The 19,953-nt window shown below is 44.0% G+C and overlaps 1 protein-coding gene across 1 annotated transcript in view; it reads right to left on the reverse strand.

Annotated features, from left to right (window-relative positions):
- The window catches only part of Lama1 (laminin subunit alpha 1), a 178,735-nt gene that overhangs the window by 52,143 nt on the left and 106,639 nt on the right, over nt 1-19,953 (reverse strand). Inside the window, exons 17-30 of the mRNA XM_074070313.1 lie at nt 18,805-18,932; nt 16,846-16,932; nt 15,842-16,053; nt 14,137-14,243; nt 13,669-13,849; nt 12,933-13,069; nt 11,932-12,168; nt 10,196-10,339; nt 9,590-9,769; nt 8,189-8,374; nt 7,086-7,213; nt 5,962-6,082; nt 4,832-4,969; nt 545-666 (exon numbers count right to left, since the gene is read on the reverse strand). Of these exons, the coding sequence (XP_073926414.1) occupies nt 545-666; nt 4,832-4,969; nt 5,962-6,082; nt 7,086-7,213; nt 8,189-8,374; nt 9,590-9,769; nt 10,196-10,339; nt 11,932-12,168; nt 12,933-13,069; nt 13,669-13,849; nt 14,137-14,243; nt 15,842-16,053; nt 16,846-16,932; nt 18,805-18,932 (2,108 nt within the window). The remainder of the gene's footprint in view (nt 1-544; nt 667-4,831; nt 4,970-5,961; nt 6,083-7,085; nt 7,214-8,188; nt 8,375-9,589; nt 9,770-10,195; nt 10,340-11,931; nt 12,169-12,932; nt 13,070-13,668; nt 13,850-14,136; nt 14,244-15,841; nt 16,054-16,845; nt 16,933-18,804; nt 18,933-19,953) is intronic.

The raw sequence follows: 19,953 nt of genomic DNA on the forward strand, positions 1-19,953 counted from the left end.
TTATGTTCAATGCCTTGCCAAATAATCTAAGTGATAATAAAATGTTATCTATGAATTATAATTTCAATTTAAACCAAAGAAAATCCATTGATATCTCAATTCCCACTCAAGTCTCTAGTTCTTTTGGCATGCTGGTTAATTCTTTGCAAATATCATGAATATGAGGTAAACTCATTCTGATTTTATCACCAGTAGATTTTAGTACTTTATCAAGCACTAGCACATACAAATTCTAAGCCTATTCCCTTAAATGAAATAAGAATTGCATTCTTTTGTATCATTATTCATAATATACATAGCTGGACATATAACTGAGGGGTAAAGTTAGTCTTAAAATAATCCTACAAAGTTCTATTCTAACACCCAAGAGCAACACGGATGCTGTTTTTGAAAAGATCTTGTTCAAATTCTTATGAAAATGAATGCTGTTTCTTAAAATTGGGTCATGTCACCACATGGAGAAAATGAATACAGAGTGCTAGAGACCCTGTAAGGCGAGGCTGGGTGTGGAGCCCATGGGCAGGTTGCACCTGTGCAGGCTCACCTGGCAGGGGGGCGGTGAGGACAGGCACACGGAGAACAGTCTTGGGCCGAGCCTGTCACCTTCCCATAGTAGCCTGGAGCACACACATCACAGTGGTCACCAGCTGTGTTGTCACTGCAGTTCTGGAGTCCCACATTTGGAAAGAAGTGGAAAACAACAGAAAGGATTAGACATCATTCTTATTGCAATAGCTAAGAGCTACCATGTTCCATGTCAGCTAGCTTTTCTTTTTTAATTCTTAAGGAAGGGGCAGCATTTTGTATACCATTTTGAAAATCCTGGAACCTCTCCAGCTCTGTGGCCTTCACTCATCATAAGACTGCATTTATCTAAGACAGCCTAGACATTACTAGCCCATTCTTCTGAAGGGAAACATTCCAGACCCCTAAAAGCACCAGCTTTTAGAATCTTACAATGGGGATCTAAAATATACAGTGACCCCAAAATAATTTCAAGCCCCAGTTGGGCCTCCATGACCATGTATAGGAAGTTGAGACAGCAGAAGTGAATGGATCTATGAATCCGGGAGCAGACAACAACAGGAGACAAAAACTCAGAGTCTTAGAGCCCCACCAATCGCTTCCTGCAATAACCAAGTGAACTCCACTAACTCTGATGTCATCAGTGGGACTTATTAAAGAAGAGTACACCTATTTTTTTTTACACTAAAAGCACAAGAAATTCTTATCTTCTGATGCTAATTTCAAGCCTGTTTTTGCTCAGTTCATCACTGCTCAGCCCCAGTGTGCAGGTCTCCACATCTGAAGCAGCTGAGATGGAAAGACAACAAGAGCAAGCTCTCACAATGACTCTGCCTTTCATCCTTGGCAGTCAGAAATTATATAGAAAGAAATGTTTCAAAAAGCCATTTTGGTAAACCCTTTTCAATTAAAAAGCATTCCAGTATTTTTCTACTTAAAATTATATTCCTATTTCAGTTGACGAAAATCAACTTTACTGGGACCCACTTGGATCCTCAAAGGAATCTTTCTTTACAAGTAAAATTTGCAATCACTTAAAAACAGAAGTGATAAATACTTGTTTTCCTAACATAGCATGATGCTGACAAGAAATAATTATTAGATGAAGAGAGATGGTGGAAGCAGCTGATCAGGAGTTCCACTACTAACACCAATTCCAGCACGAAAATCTCCCTTCAACATACAATGAGTCATGGCCTTTCTGCTGCCATGAGTCTAGGGAATTGGAGATGACTGCCCAGAAGGGTGGCAGAGAAGAAGGACCTTCTGACGAGAACTGAAGCATGGCTTCTGTTGGTGTAGGAGTTGTAGAGAATGCCTGCCAACTTTTCTGGAATGTAAAGAGATTCAATGTCTCCAGACGGGGATGGTGGGCATAGTTAAGGGATAAGGGACTTCTCGCCCTTCCACATCATTCTTCTGACCAATCACTTTTTTGGTAATACCAAAAGCCCAGCAGCATGAAGCAGGGGAGAATACAAAGTCAGATCCATAAAGGTCTTGACACCCAAGCCTAGGACAGCAGGGCAGACAGAGTGCTTAGGAGACTGTGCTAAAGGGAAGCGAATTACTGTGTCAAACCACCAAAGTAATCTAATGAGGTGACGACAAGGAGGACAGGTAGGGTCCCCAGCTCAAAGAGGAAGGTAGAAATGATAAGGAGCTGTGTGGGTGGGAGGAATGCATGTGCTTAGTGTGTGGTCAAGAGTGGGAAGCAGAACTGAGAAGGCCAACAATACTCAGGCGTCGTCGTGGGGATTCAGCCCCCCCAGTTGGAGGATGTCCTACTCCCCACCCTTGGATAAAGGGGTTAGGCTCTGGCATGATGTGAAAGGTGGATGGCTACCTGGGTGGTGAATGGACCACAAAAAAAACTACTCCCTATGACCACCAGGTATACAAGGTAAGAGGAAGTAAGCCTGGACGGCTGGAGATTTGGGATCTTTGGGTATATGAAAGACAGATTGGACCAAGGAGTTTTGCAAGTTAGTTAAGATACTGCCAATTTGCACAAATAAACCAGAACTAGGCGCTTATCTCAATGGCTCCACAAAATTAAACTGTATCACCAGGTCACGACCCAAGGGCACTGGTTCCAGGACTAATCAGAGCTGCCAGAAGGTAAGTGAGCTCCCAAACAGGTGGAGGTGTGGAAATGGACCATACATAGCCACTTAGCATGGAAGCTGTGGTTCAGAGTTCATGACAGGACTCTGTCAGACTACAAGGATCACCATAACCAGAAATTCTGCATTCTAAGCCCAGACACTACTTGCTGTACAGAATGATTTTGGTGATAGTAATTGGTAAACAGTGGTAACCAGACCTGAGAAAAGGAGGAAAAACCAAAACCAAAATGTGTTCTGCTGAATGCCATGGGGTTGCAACAGAGTCATCCAAATTTAGAACCTGTGTCCAGTCTTGCAGTAGCAGGCACAGCCATTGTTGTGTACTGCAAAATTCAACTAATAGGGTCAGGTGAGGTCTCCATGGACTCCAGGTAATATCCAGGTAGCAGCTAGAAAATCACTGCCCCTGGAAAGTGACAGCAATCAATCATTGTTTACTCTACAAAGATTTTTTTTGCCATGGACTAAGATGGTCTTTCATACACTGGCATAAGTAGGCTGAGTTATTTCTACCCTACAAATCATAGACCAGCTGGTAATCTTATAATTTTGTTCTGACAGACTTGGGCCAAGAGAGACAGAGCAGGAACTGAAGACCCTATGAATGCATCATCTTGTTAAAATAGTTGGCTGCACCAAGGAAAGATGTAGCATGAAAGAACCAATCAATTTAACAGCTTACTCTATTTGCCTGAAATCAATTCTCCTTAAATCCTTGAATGAGATCTTCCCATTTTCTTTATTAGGCCATTGCTTTGCCTGGAGCATAATCTAATTAGAGGGAACCATTTTTTAATAGTGATGTAGCTATGTCATCTTTATTAAGACCAATTTACCTTGTGTGACTGAAATAACTGATTCCTCACATACCATGGAGCTGGCAAAGGTTAACAACAGTCTTTGTCATACAGAAATGTGGTACTTCTTTTCCTAACTTCACCTGCTACTACTAAGTACTCCTATCATGTAAGACTCTTCCCAAAGGAAATTGCCTTAAAATTCCTTGTATAAGCACCCACTGATTGGAAAAGGAAGATGGTAGGGTGTGGCTGATGGCCAGTTGGGACCCAAAATTCAGTCCTTGTTTCCTTGTGATCAGGCCCCACCCATGATGTCTGGGGTTCTTGTCTTTATTGGTGAGGACTTCCCTTTCCTTTCATTAGATAACTCTACCTGAGCAATTTGGTCTTGGCACAATTTATACAAGTAACCAACGTTTCCACGTGAGGTACCGTGATAAATGAGATTTCATCAAACCTTGAATTGTAGACACTTAGGAGGCAAAGATTGGGAGGATCTCAGTTCCAGGCCAGCCTGGGCAAAAAGTTTGCAAGACCCCATCCCAACCAATGACTGGGCATGGTGGCATCTGTTATCCCCAGCTATGAAGGGAAGCACAAGTAAGAGGACTGCTGTCCATACTGGCCCCAGGCATAAAGCAGGACACCATCTCAAAACAACCACAGCAAAAAGATTGGAAGTATGGCTCAACCAGTAGAGCACCTGTCTAGCAAGCACAAGGCCCTGAGTACAAACCCCAGTACCACCAAAACAAAAAAGAAAGAAAAAAAAGAATGAGATTTCAGAAGTAGTGAACAGATATTAGATTATTTTGTGTTATCAGTAAGTCCTGGTTGGCCTAAGAAAATCACAGATACATGGCTGCTGTGTGGTTTTTTTTCCTTGTGCCTTCAATACCAATCTGGTATAGGGAAAGTGCATATTAAGAGATGAATATTTGATTGGGTTATCCCCTAGTTGAAAACGCATTTTTTAAAATGTAATGCAAGGGCCCTACTCTCCACAGAAAAACACATTTTCACCATAGACAGTAAGTTATTTTAGACCTCCAGGTGAGTCTTCAAACACTTTGAACAATGCTCTCATCTACTTTGACTATGGCCACCAGTATTGCAAATTAGAACAAGACACATTGAACTAATTGTCAGTTGATGCCCACCAACAAATTCCTCAAGGAAGTAAGATTTATAAAATAATTTCCACTGGCAATGGCAAATTACTGAGTTATGCCTTTCTTATTTGATATTTATGTAAATGTAACCTCCCATTAAACCAAGGAACTGGTCTATAGTCAGAAGTACAGACCAGACATTCAAACACTCAAGCATCCACCCTGACTCTAAACTTCAGTCCAGTGCCCACGCAAGCAAGCATACCAGACACTTTCCAGTTTCAGGGTCACAGGTGTCACTGTGATTGTTGCAACTGCAAGGTACACAAGGAGCAAGTAGAGGATGGGGTCCCCTGCCACCATGTTCCGGGAGCTTCCCTCTGTGGTACCCAGCGGCACAGTCCTGAAGGGATGAAAAGAAACAAAAAATGAACAATCTGTTTAAAAACTAGATAAAGGACTTGAATACATTTGGCTGGTGAAAACATACAAACAGCCAACAAAGAAAGTGGTTCAACATCTCTGCCACTAGGGAAACGCATATCAAAGCCACCATGATACAACGTCTCACACCCACAAGGCGTCTCCTAGCAAAATGACAGAGTAACCAGCACTGGTGAGGCTGGGAGAAGTTGGGACTCTTGTGTACTGCTGGTGGGAATGTGAAATGGTGCAGCTGCTGTGGACAACAGTATGGAGGCTCCTCCAAAATTAAAAACTGAATTCCCACGTGACCCATCAATCCCACCTCAGGTATATCCAAAAGAATTGAATGCAGAGATATGAATGCGTATTTTCACTCCCCTGTTCATAGAAGTATTCATAAATCAAACGGTGGGAGCCCTCCAAGTGCCCACAGAAGGACGAGTAGGTAAGTAAAATAAGTACATCCATATAATGGAATATTACTCAGCCTTAAAAAGGAGGTCCTGTCACATGTTAACACATGGATGAACTTGAGGACATTATGGAAAATAAGAAATGTCACTTAAAAAACTACAAATACCTATGGCTCCACTCCTCTGGGGGACTAAGAGTGATCAAATTCACAGAGATAGTTACTCGAACTGTGGCCAGAGGGGCTGGGGACAGGGGGAACGGGGAGTTTTTGAGTTGGGAGTAGTTTCAGACTTGAACATTGAGAAGCATGCTGGAGAATGTACAACAATGTGAACACACTTAGGACCTCTGATTGCTATGCTTAAGAACGGTTAGGACGGTAAATCTGACATTATGTATATTTTAGTAAATTTTTTTAAAAACTCCATCAATTCATGAAGAGATAAAAATTGGTACTACAGATTCACACATGTTCTGTTCCTCACTTGGAGTTGCCATAAACAAATCCATTTCAACTTGAAATAAGGAAACAGATTTTAACTAAAGTTGTCCTACCTGACAGGAGAAGCCAGCTGTGCCAGGAGGACAGAGACAGTTCTCTAACAGAGATGCCACCTCTCCCTCGGGATGCAGCTCAACTGCCTTTCTGCCAACCTCCATCGAAATATTTGAGATTCTGTGCACACAGTGTGTGAAGAAGTGAGGGGGAAAAGTTAACAGTTGATAAATTCCTTGGAACACTCCATGTGACATAATATTTGCATATATATTAACCCAGAGATCCCCTCCCAGCTTGGATTACTTATGATTACAAACAAAATACATTAAATTGCATTAGCATATCATTACACAGTGAAGGTCCTCAGACAACACTTTAGAGCTTAAAAATGTTACAGAAAGTGCACCCAAAAGCCCTCTTCAAGTACTGGATTGCTCTATTAACTTCTATGGGCCAAAGAATAAAATGAGTATGACATTATTCTTTATACATCATTACAAAAAAATGGACATTGTAGCTTTCAAGGGCAGAAAAGAGTAATGTCTCTTATTTTTTACATTAGATCTTCATCTAAGATTCCACCATGATGGACTTACAGTTTATATACACACTAGCATGGTAGGTGGGTAATTTGTAATTCACACATTCCATTCTGTAAGGACATTGTCATACTTTGGATCTGAAATGCACAGAAAGGTGCATGGATTCTAAGCATGGTCCTCAGCTGACAGTGCTATTGGAAGATGGTGGAAACTCTAGGGGTAGGACCTAGGTCACTGGGGCTGTGCCTTTGAAGGGCTTATTCTGTGCTCAGACCCTGGATCACTCTCTCTCTCTGCTTCCTTGCTGCCACTAGGTGAGCAGTTTTTTTCTGCTTTGCCCTTCCGCCATGATACTTCTGTCTTGTCACAGGCCTAAAAGCAACGGAGCCAGCTGACCATGGACTGAAACCTCTGATGCTGTGAGCCAAAATGAGCCTTTCCTCCTTTTGAACTGTTTCTCTCAGGTGTTCTGTCACAGTGACGAAAAGCTGACTAACACAGATATTAATACTTAACCAAGTTCAGATAAGAAATAGATAACAAATTAATGAAGATGTAGGTAATGGAAGTGAAGTGAATCAAATCCTTTTGGTTCCATGTCAAATGGAACAACCAAAGTTCTAGAAGCTTCCAAGTACCTGCTTTGCTGTAATCCTTGACCATACGATGCCTTGATAAGAATGTACTCAATATTGCTGAGGACAGACATAAAATCTGAGTGTGTGACTGGTTTCTCAGAGACAGAGTTAAAATACTTCCAAAAATCCTGTGGATGAGAGATATACTAAATCAAATTCAGAGCACAAACTTTCCTTGGCATCTGACCTCACAGCACGCATGCCTAGTTCACTAATTTCTTCAGAAATCAGCTCTATGCTGGGCATGCCATTAAGTTTAACTGACAAAGAGCTGCACTTTTCAATAGACAGATACCCATGGCCCAAGCCAGGGCCAGCCACTCAGTGAACACTCAACAAACATCTGCTTAAGAACAGACACTTTCCAAATTTAGCAAGTCTGAAGACTTCTCTGCCATTAGATAGACACAAGTTGAAGCTAGCATACCAAGATCAGATGCGACTCCCACTAAATCAACCAAGTCCCCCCTGAATCTGGGGGGCACATTCTGAGATCCCCAGTGGATGTCTGAAAACTCACCTAGTACCAAATAGTATGTTTTTTTCCCCTATGACACAGTTTAATTTATAAACTAGGCACACTAAGAATTAACAATAAGTAATAGAGCAGTTCTCTTGTTGACATAGAACGTCGCTGAAGTGTGTTGGTTGGATTTGCTTCCTCCTAATTTTACTAAGTCACACTTTACTAGATTGACCTGGTAAAATTGTTAAAAGAGTAGGTAAGCCTACTCTTTTGCTTTGGGGCCATTATTAAGAAAAATAAGAGTTACTCAAACACTGGCACAGTGATTCTGTGACGGCTGATCTGGCATTGTTACTAGGTGACTAATGGGCAGGTAGTCCACACAGGGCGAACACACTGGATAAGTACAACTCCCGCAGGACAGAGCAGAATGGCATGAGATTTCATCAGGTTCCTCAGCATGGTGTGCCATTTAGAACATCAATTGGTTATTTCTCGATTTTCCCAGTTAATATATTTGGACCTCAGCTGACCGGAGTGACTAAAACTCCGGAAAGCAAAATCAATTGCAATTGCATCACACTGACAGCACAGTTCACATCTTTAAGGAACCCATGTGAAGAGACCACATCATCACCTCTTTCATTCCCACTTCTTGATCCTTTCTCACTCCGTTGTCTGGGGCTGGAGCATCCATGTAAATGACTTGCTTCCTGGTCCGGCCTCCTTTGATGAGAACTTGAGGCTCGTAATTAGAGGTGCCAATGCCATCAGAAGAGTAGAAGGCCACACTGTACCTTAGTTTGCCACCATAGGCCAGGAGCTAACAAATAATAAACACTTTGTTTATTTCTCTGGCACTGCCTTGGTTTAAAAACATTTTAAAGAAAGCCTGGAAGCTAAAAATACATCCTCCAGCTACTTGGGAGGTGGAGATAGGAGGACTGCCACTTGAGGTCAGCCTGGGCAAAAAGTTAGAGACCATTATCTCAAAAACAAAGTGTGGTGGCACACGTCTGTACTTCAGCTACTTAGGAGGCATAGGTAAGAGGATCATGGTCCGAGGCTAGCCCTGGGCAAAAGCATGAGGTGCTAGCTAAAAGGAAAAGGACTATGAGTGTGGTCCAAGTGCAAGGCCCTGAGTTCAAACCCTGATACAGAAAAAAAAGTACAATGGGTGAAATGTGTTGTTTGAATTTGCTTCCTTTTAATTTTACTTAGTCACACTTTACTAGATTAGCCTAAACTGTACTTCTTTTTTTTTTATTCTTATTTTTTTATGAAACTGGGGTTTGAACTCAAGGCTTCAACTGGCAAAACAGGGGCTCTACCACTCGAGCCACACCTCCAGCCCATTTTACTCTGGTTATTTTGGAGGTAGGTGTTGAAGAACTATTTGCCACGGTTGGCCTCAAACCATAATCCTCCTGATCTCAGCCTCCCAAGTAGCTAGGATTACAAGCATGAGCCACCAGTGCCTGGCTGCTATACTTCTGCTTGATATAACACAGGTGAGCTCCAAAATGACCCAATGCAGGAATGATTCTAGGTATTTTCAAGGTCTTTTGAATTCAAAATCATCTATATTTTAAATATTTTTGAGATATATTTGCAAATTTTAAAGATCATGGTGAATTCACACATAGGCTCTGATGTCTGTATAAAGAAAAAATGCACACTCTGACTTTCATGACTTTTTTCAATATACGTATATGGAAATCATGACTGTTTTATAGTAAGCCCCTCCCCCTGCACATACAGCACCTTCGCTTGCACTGAGCTAGCAAATCTGTGTTTGTTTAATGTCTGCTTTAGGATGGAGAAAAACAGTCTGATTCAAACTTTTGCAAATACTTGAGAAATTGATGAAAAATGTAAAGATCCATGCACATGTAGAGACTGTTGTAAGTGTTGAACACCTCCTCCTCGCTTAGAAGAAGAATCAGTGGACTCAAGAACAGAATGGCAGTCTTGTGACTGCAAATGGCATCTATTAACCCCTAGGAGGGGGGCAGCTCTGGGCCAGGTGTGTGCTCACCTGGTCTCCCTGGAACTGCTCTGGCAACCGCCAATAAAACGGCTCTGCGTGGACGTGCTGATGGACAGTCTCAGCATCCAGCAAGATGTCAGGGGCCTGGAAATACACCCCCTCGGTGGTGCCCCTCAGGTCACTCAGTGACACCACATGCAGAAGAGGCCCATCAGGAGCCAGTGTCACCTAGTTGTCAAGAGAAGAAAGATACACTTCTGATTAGGAATGCAGCACCTGTGCTGGAGCTGTTGGATTCCCCCAGCCTTCCTCAGACACAAGAGATCACGACTCACACAGGGACAGGAAGGGCTTGCCTTTAAACTAGCCATCTGTACTAATATATCTGAAAGAGCTCCGCACTTCTGCAGTTAGGGCCCAGCTCTTGCTGCCCACAGTGGATGTGCTAGAGTTTTATCTTCTCACCCAGGGAAGCCTCTGAATAGATCAGTAAGGAGCAGCATGGAACATCCTCAGTTCCAGCCCGTTTATCTCCCTGGACAGCAGAGAGGAGCTCTGACTCACATCCTGACCCAAATCTGCAGCCCAGAATTAATAACTTACCTGACCCTCAAGGGCGAGAGGTTAATAGGACACTGCAACTGCGTGACTCACCGGGGTTCTCACGTAACCCTCCAGTTCTGAGCAGAGCTGTGACAGCCCAAAGCAGAAGCAGGGGCTGCACCCCAGAGGATCATCTGCACGCAGGGCGAAGGTGCCAACTCGACACTGGTGGCACTGGGGACCAAAGACATTCTCCTGAAGACGGACAGAAAACAGACTCCAATGACTCAGACAGAGTGGGACGGACAGACAGAGAGAAACTAGAGAGAGAGTGAGAGAGAGAGAGAGAGAGAGACAAATTTCTATACACACAGAGATAAACCACAAAAATAATTTTATTGATTTATTTATCTATCTAATACTCACTAAACAATTGCTCCACTACTTGAGCCACACTCATAGTCCTTTCGATTTTAGTTTGTTTATCAAGGAAGGTCTTGAGCTTTTGCCTGGGTCAGGCTCAGACTGATTCTTCTATCTCTGCCTCCTGAGTAGTTGGGATTACAGGCATGTACCACCATGCCTGGCCTACAAAAATAATTTCAGATCCTCAAACATCAAGAAACTCCCTGCTTCCTGAGGCAAGGTCCCCATCTCACCTCTGTAAGCATCAGCTCTCTCGAAGACTCAACCAGTGATTCCCAAAGATGACTGACTATCAAAATCATATCGTCTCGGAAGCATGGAAATAGAGATTTCACAAGAGAAGCTCCTGGGATGGCCTGAAATCCACCTCGATTCCTGAGGGTCACTGGTTGGGAGACCCCTGACCAGATGATTGCTGAGCCAGGCCCCTACTTCTCTTTTTTGTAATGATGTCTGTTGGCGTGAGACGTGGAAGCCAGCAGACATAACACATCGCTGCTTCCAGCCACGGCATCTGCATGACTTTCCTGTAATCTCCTGTCCCTCGTCAGCCCGTCACCCTCTGGTGGCAGCTCTCCTTTCTTGCAGAGAGCCCCAGAGAAGGTGGCAATGACTTCTAGTCACAAAGCACCATGGGAAAACCAATGAACACATGGGAGATTGAAAATGTCAGTGAAGTCTTGCCTCCTGAGGAAATAAGACACACGCATTTCCTTTACTCTGACTGGCCTATAATTACATGGCCAAGAGCACAATTACCTCATAGCTACAAAATCACAAATCTTCTTGAAACCCTCTTATCAATTTTATCCATTTATTCAAGACAGACTGGCTACTCAGCCCACTGGAACACATGTTAAAAAACTCACGTGTTAGGCTGCATGTGGTGGCATAGACTATAATCCCAGTTACTTGGGAGACCTAGATAGAAAGATATCAGTTCAGGGCTAGCACAGGCAAAAAAGTTAATGGGGCCCCTATCTCAATAAATAAGCCAGGTATGGTGGTGCACATTTATAATTCCATTTATGAGGGATCGTGGTCCAAAGCTGGCCAGGTGTCAAAAAGCATGAGGCCCTATTTGAAAAACAATTAAAGCAAAAAGGGCTGGAGGTGTGCCTCAAGCGGTAGGAACACCTGCCTAGAAGGCATGAGACCCTGAGTTCAACCCCCAGTACTGCCCCTCAAAAAGGGAAAACAAGTCAGTGTTTAAGTAGCTCTATCACCAGACACTTGCAATAAACAGTAAAAAAAAAATCCATCTTAAGAATCTTCCATCATGTCAGAAGAGCATACACGGATTTCAAAAGGCATAGGAGTGTGAACCCATCAGAAGAAATATTTAAAACCTCTCTGCTTACTTAAACAGCCCGAACCCACGATGGCAAGGAAGACAAAAGCCGAGGGTCCAGGACACACACCTTGCAAGAGCAGGCACCCGTGTCCTCTGCACAGCTGCAGACACCCTGTTCCAGGTCACAGGTGTCAGCCTGAGTGCCCCTGGGGTCGCAGTCACAGGATACACAGTCAGGAAAGCCTCTGTGACCCAAGGAGCACTGCTCGCAGTGCCACCCGCCAAACTCAGCCTTGCACTGGCACTGGCCAGAGAGCAGGTCACACTGGGGACTGGCGGAGCCCTTGTGGCTGCAGTTGCAGGCCTGGGAGAAAGACAAAACAAGTAAATGGAAAGGTGGCTCTGTGGTTTTTATAACTCTTGGATTCCAGGAAAGTAACAATGGTTGGATGTGGCACTGTCACTCTATGGGTTCACTTCTTCATGTGCTAATGGGGGACAGAGACTACATTCTGGGACATCTGTGCACCTTCATGACACCTGCACACTGGGCCAAAACTGTGAGCCAGAATTAAATCTAATAGGTCCGAACAGCATAGCAAAATTATTTCAGAGGCCAAGTAATTTCCCCACTGTTTTAAAACACAAACAATGCCTATATCTAAAGAAGAAAATGACTCATGGAAAACCAGAGCTCTCACCTATGTCACGTGGTCCCCTGTAAAGGGACTTTCTCTTGGGAAATATGACCCACAAAGACATATTTAAAGGGTAATAAAAAGTTTACATCTTTATACTTAAAGAAAACCCAAAATAAGGGATCTGAAGGGTGTTGTGTGTTTTATGTTTATTCCTACAATCTCTCTTGAGTTCTGTTTTATTTTTTCATTCATTTTCTTTAGATGGTGTCTCGTTACGTTGCCCAGACTGGCTGGGAACTTCGAGGTTCAAGTGATCCTCCTGTCTTTAACCTCCCAAGTAGCTGAGACTGCAGACATGTAGTCTACCTAGTTGTGCTGAGTTTTAAATATAAACCACTCAACTACTCCACAGGTTAAAATCAAGTGAGTGGATAGAAGAAAAGGAGAGGAAGTTGCTTTAGCAAGGCGACTCTCTGGCTGCACCCACCTGGCAGCCCCGCTCCGGGTCCCGGCCCCAGTGTGCCTCTTCGCACTCCTCACATTGCAGGCCCTGAGTATGAGGTGGGCAGAGGCACTCTCCAGACTCGGGGTCACAGTTATTGTGAGTATGAGCACAGTCACAGGCTAAAACAAAGATAAGCATCATTACAGATCTGGAGGATGTCGGCAATTAAAGGGGAAGAGCACTGACTTTTAAGTTATTTCCTTTTATTAATAATCTAAACCATTCTTCTGGCTCCTAAAACAGACTTCCTAATTCCCAAGATCCCTCTGTGTCTCATGGAGGATGCTGGTCCTCTCTGCTAGCACATCTTCTGGAAGAGTGGGACTGAGGGCAGAGAGGGAGAAATGGAGAAAAGATCCCAATGGCTGGCAGGACAGATGGAGCTAAGAATGCCATATGCCAAGGCCCATGTTAAGGACTGGCACACAGCCCTTACAATACCCACTCGAGGCAGGTTATAATGAGCACTGCCATGTTACCCGTGAGGAAACTAAGACTAAGTGAAATTTAGTAATTAATCCTTGCTCACACAGCGGGTCACAGAGCCAGGACCAACGTTTACTCTTGTACCCTGAAAAGGACCAGAAACGGCCAAACGGTGTAAAACCCTACATGCAAAGAAGAGAAAAAGTAAAGAACTTCATAGAAGTTAATCTGAAGTCAAGGAGGTGTCAAGAAAAGTCTGGGACAAGAAACAGACAGGGGACTCGAGACTTACGTGTACAGCCACCATCCTGGTAGGCATAGAAGCCATGTGAACACCTGTTGCACTTTTTCCCAGCTACACCTGGCATGCAGTGACATTGACCTTCATCGGTGCAGTTGTCTGATGTGGAGCCGGCAACGCTGCAGTTACAGGGCAGGCAGCCAGGCCCTGTGTCCAACCCATAATAGCCAGGCTACGTCACAAGAGGGAAAGAATCATATAAGCCAACATAGAACTGAGTAAATGACCACATGCACTAGGATGTTTTCTAAATCACACACAGGAAGTCCCCTAGAATCATAAAATACTCATGACAAGACACTTCTCCTTCGCCTGGTGAGCATGTGCTATCTAGGCGAGAAAGGATGCCAAGCAGCAGCCATGACCATGAAGTCAACTGCCTCTCGACCCAAGCTAAGGCACCAATCACATGTTCCCGACCAACACTCTCAAAGCACACACGATCAGTGAGCATCTTACCAGGCACTGGTCACACTGCCGTCCGGTCACGTAGGGTTTGCAGTCACAGAGTCCAGTGTCAAGATGGCACATGTAAGAAAGGGAGCCATTTTCATGGCACTCACAGGCTAAGGAACATGCAAGTGACAATTAATGATCATTTCTAGGTATGGTTATAGTAAGAGCCTTTAATTCCCAAAGAAAGAATTTTAAACATGAAAATGAAAACTACTGCAGGAATGGGGGGAGGAGGGTTAAAGGAGAATGATGGAGGGATAAATTCAACTATGATATATTGTAAGAACTTTTGTAAATGTCACAATGTATCCCTAGTAGAATAATAATAATAATAAAAACAAAGTACCAAATCACATAACATATATATGTGTATGTATATATAATTTTGTGATAACTAAAATTTTTGCACTTTTTAGATGAATAAACCAAAATAGGGTTGGTGGAAGTTATTAACATAATAGTTTACATAGATAATAACACTAAAGATAGTAAGATAATTACCTAATGTATCAATTTCATGAATATCATGGAATTTTTAAACTGACCTATAGATGTATATCAGAAAATTTCTATTATAAGATTTCTATTACAAAATTAATTTAGGACCCAGGCATGGTGCATGCCTATAAAGCCAGTACTTGGGAGGCTGCAAAAGTACTGAGAGTTCAAGGCCAGCCTGGGTCACACAGGGAAATCCTGTCTCAAAAAACACCAGCAAATAATAATTTAGCCATTCATTCTATTTCCAATTATACAACATACAGTTAATATCTTAAAGTGGAGCTACACCATAAGCTACGTAGTGTATAAATGAATACTATATTTTATAATTTAATAAGAACATCTCCTTATAGTAAATCCTATAGTTTCAGGCTAGACATTTCAGTTTTATCCTGTTATATCATGAATATTTGAAGTTACAAAGTCCCCCAACTTTTCAGCAAAGCCTGGTAATACCAGCTGTGTGTATGAAATAATTTTTCTGTGTTACTGGCACCCTCTTGTGTCTCCAGGTTGTAATGTTATATTAACATCAGCATTTATATAACATTATCAACATTTATAATTGCTACTTTTATTCACCCACTTCTTTAAGGCTAGGCCAAAAAGCAGTTCTGAGATCTGAAATATCATCCCCATGGCTAGCTCATCTCAAGATGTGACGACTGACTTCTCAATGAGCAGTTCAAAATGCTCTGTAATTTCAAGACTCCAAGAAGACCTAAGCAAAGTGACATGGGGGTGGTAGTTCGTCTGTGGACCACCAAGATGTGCCAACACATCTTTAGTGACTTAGTGATTTTAGGGTAATAGTTTAGTGATTTTAGGGTAATAGTCTCACCACTTTCCACTCTCCATCGTGAAATCTCAACTGCCTCATGCAACCACAGAGCATCTCCTCACAAATGTGATCATGGTTCACCCCTTATTTCAGTCACTGGGAGCAGAGCTGGGACCCTGGAAAGAAACCCTTCTCCTCTAATGGACAGGTGTGTCTTTCTAGACCTCTGGCCTTCATGGACAGTAACTAGTCAAACTACCGTGAAGAATTAGATCTTAGATCCGTGTCTGATCAGAGACCAGCATGAACACAAGCAGCACTCAAGGTTCCCTCGCAGGCTGAGCCCATCTTGATGCATGTAAGTAGATGGATGCAGACTCCTAGTGTGACAGATAATGGCCTTGACCTCCCAGCCCATTCACTTACCATGGCAGTTTTTGGCAGTCACAGCATCTCCATAGAAGCCATCTGCGCACCTTTCACAGTGGGCACCGTCTGTGTTCCCCAAGCACTTCAGGCATTCCCCGGTGACAGAGTCACAGTGGCCAGCCTCAGAGGGGTTGACGTTGCCACTACAGTCACACGGTACACAGGATTCCCCAGGCACCGTGGGGTTTCCATAGTAACCATCTGCACATCTGTATCCAAGATGGAGAGTAGGATCAAATCACTGCAATTGCTCAAGACCTTACCCTATCTCCAGGGCCTCCCTGGATGGCTAATAAATCAGACTGGCTCTTTTCCAGATGATTTTCTGTGGAAAGAATGCAACTCCATGGAGAGGCCATCACAGACCTCCTTCACCCATTGCAATGATGGAGCATGTCCAAAATGAGCCATAAATCCAGTGTATGCGCATCTGGCTCTGGAGACAACTCCAACCCAATTCTGCTACTGGGGATGTCACCAGCCATCAACAGGCTGAGCCAGAGCTGAGCACTGAGATTTATGCCTGAGAAAAGCTGCCACAGGCTCTCAGAAGCAGAGCAAGACTACTGAATAAGACGCCTACTACCTTCACTACTACACACTGCAACGGACATGAAAATGTGTGAGCCCTAATCAGTGGCTTCCCTTTGCTTCCTACTGTTATTGAAAACTTGGACAAACTCCAGGAGACATATGCTCCTGGGTTCTCAAGATCCCAACCAAGTTTCAACATTAATATTTTCCAAAATTTATGCAGTCTTCTCTCTATGATTCTCTAAACTAATAATACACCAACACTTCAAAACTATACTTAATTACATATTTAAAAAGTTTGATCATTGTGCATTGTATACAGATATTGAATGATCGCACTGAATATGGAGAATTATTATGTGTCAATTAAAATTAAAAAGATTTAACAAAAAGCACATTAAATTTATATTGAATTAGAAGCTGATGTCAATGCTGCCTTCTGAAGTCAGCAGGGAGACACAGAGTACCTCTCGCACCAAGCTCCCGAGTAGCCCAGAGCGCACTGGTCACACACCACTTCGTCTCCATCTGTGAGGTGGCAGGTGGGGCTGAAACTGTGAAAAGATTAGAAATGAGTGTAGTTTTCCGGTGGACACTGTCAATTTCTAAATATTTAAAATGTTTACTTTCTTCTGCTGATACTCCTGTCCTTAAAACTTTCAACGAATTCTCAGTCCACAGCCCAGAATCCAGTCCTCTGCCACGCAGCCCACCCCGTGGGTCTCAGCTGTCCATCATCCCATGTTCCAGGCAAGGGATATTCATTGCTTCCTGCTCCTCTGTCCCTCAGCCAACAGTGCGCTTGCTCCTCCTGTCTCTGCCTCAGTCAAGGGGCTCATCCACATTGCTCAGCTCAGCCACTGCCTCCTATGGAAGGACTGCTCGGCTGCCTCCGGTATGCTAGGTTCCTCTGTCTTGGGAGGGTTTCCAGGCACCATCTGTTTCTCCTTTGCAGAGCTAGCCCACACAAGGGAAGGGGTGAGCTTGCTCAGACACAATGCAATAATGATTGGGTTTTCTGTGCCTCCCGAAGGACCCTGTGACTAACAACAAAGTCCACTGCCGAGCGTCAGGGACATGTGCGTGGGGACAGTAGACAGCACCCTACCACCTCATCATGAGTGTCCTGCTATCATTTGAGTATGGTGACTGGGTGCCCCAAAGTTCCATGTGTTGGAAGGCTGGTCCCTAGTGTGACAATGTTGACAAACGGTGGCCTTTAGGAGGTGGGGCCTGATGAGAGTTGGTGAGGTAATTCGGGGGCCCTCTGGAATGGAGTAAGGTAGTTCTCATGTACCCTGAGTTGTTATATGAGAGTGAACCTGACCCCTGAACCTCTGCTTCCCATGCTGCCACAGGGTCTCCCTCTGACACAAGTTCCCACCGCTGTGACACCATCCACCATGAAGTCCTCGGCAGAAGTCAGCACCATGCCCTTGAGTGTCCACAATGGTGAACTATATAAACCCATTTTCCTCATAAGATTTCCTGGGTAACTTATAGGAATACTGGTCTTTCATGATAGCAACAGTAAATGGTCTGACACAGCATTTGTGTTATATACTGGGGTTTCAAAAATACCTTCCCGTGGGGAGCTCACCAGGAGAGGGTGGAGGAGGAGTGCCAATGGTTAATCAAAGAAGAGAGAGAGAGAAGTTTCACACCACCGGCCTGCAGGGCACACATGCCCCAGCAGGACGTAATGGCCTTGCTGCCACCTCCCTGCCTGCTTTCTGTCATACAGTCATCTGCAGCACCTCAAACGGGCATGCATGTCCGTGCGATCCTGCCACAGCGCCCTCAGTTTCTCCTTCCTGGGATGCCCTTCCTCAGTCATCCTTGGACGCCCCCAGATAGGCTTGCCACTGTCCCCTCCACACCACTGCCTGGTGGACCAGCCTCCATCACAGTCCTGACTGCTCTGTGACTCCCCAGGGTCAGCAGCCATGGACAAACAGAAAGCTACTCAGACCATCGGCTCTGACACAGTGGACATGTAATAAATATTTGCCGGATCCATGAAAGAACTCACACCTCTCTCATTTAGCCTCATATTTTTGCTCATTAGATCAAAAACTTGCTAAAACCAAGGACAACATGGTAGTACTTATCTCTGTATCCAGTTTACCTCCTGGCCTGGTGGTAGATGCCAAATGTCCATTTGCAAAAGAAATTATGAAACATTAGAGAAGAACAAAGTAGGCACCTCTCCTTGCTATCACACTCCTTTCCTTACATAATTCAACACAACAAACTTCTTTAAAGAAGATAACTCACCCCCTCCTTCTCCAATCCTAATCAGATACCACTGGGGAAGATTCACACTCATAGCACACCCAGTCTGGCTCTGGGGACACTTGAACACATCTCACTGGGAACCCCAGCCCTGCCAGGCAGGACCCTCCAGTGGAAGAACGAGGGCTTACTTGTTGGAGGCTGTGGAGAGAGGGCAGGCGCAAGGCTGGCAGTCCCCAGGTGTGCCTCTTGAAGGCATTCCATAGAAGCCAGGCAGACACTGCTCACAGTGGTCCCCGCTGGTATTGTGTGCACACGCCTAGGACATGAGCAAGAAAAGAGCAGTGAGCTCAGGGTTCCTTAAAGGATTTTCAGATGCATCTACAAAGAATCTCGAGTCCGAGTTAAAAAAAAAAAAAAGACACAAGACTAAAACAAGTTGCCACTTTAAGTGAGGAGGTAAGGTTACTTGTTTTCAGATGGACTCATTGTTTTAAAATGTAGTAATTGAGTATTTTATGGGAACTTGTGTTTTCACTCTATGTCAAAGCATCTGGTAGCCGACTTGTCTATCCTTAGGAAACAACTAGAAAATGGAGTCAAATAGAGCAACACTGGCTTCAGATGGGGGACAATAGCTAGCAGGTGTGTGATGACAAAAGTGTCTTTCTACATGAAGACACCTGCTGGGTGGGGAGCCCAGGCAGAGCATAGAGGCCAGGCTGAGTGGAGGAGATGGAAATAGAGGAACAGAGGTCAGAGTTTGAAGGGGCTGGCTTTGGGGGATGGGGACAGAGTGCAGGGGCTTTTTAGAATAAGAGCTCCAGAATTCTGCACAGGGAATTCCTTCAAATAGTTAAGATGCTTTGAAAAGAATGAAACTACACATTGCCAAAGAAATACAGGTGAGCTATAAAGAGGAAAACTCAGAACTCGCATGGGGCCAAGGGACATCAGAATCTGACCAGCCAGGGTGGAGAGGCCCTGAGAAATAACCCATGGAGACACCAAGAAAAAGTGGTGTCTAAACCTCCTACAGAACCCACCACAACAAAGCTTACAAGCAGTCCTTGAAACAACGGAGCTGCCTTCGAAACCATTTCGCTGCCTGTCAAAACAAACTACCACGTTCTTTAAAGGAAAACAACAAAATCCAGAAACTCAGCAAGGCAACAGTAGTCACTAGACAATATTCATCAGGCCATGAAAACGAGTGGATCTACTCCCAGTGGCCAGTTCCGGATTGACGAGCAGCAGGGAAGTAAAGGAGCATGGGAGAGGGTGGTGGGAAAGGATTCTGCCACAGTGATGCTGCAGGCCACTGTGAAGCATGGGGGAAA

Source organism: Castor canadensis, chromosome 4 (assembly GCF_047511655.1).
Source record: "Castor canadensis chromosome 4, mCasCan1.hap1v2, whole genome shotgun sequence".
Classification (NCBI taxonomy): Eukaryota; Metazoa; Chordata; class Mammalia; order Rodentia; family Castoridae; genus Castor; species Castor canadensis.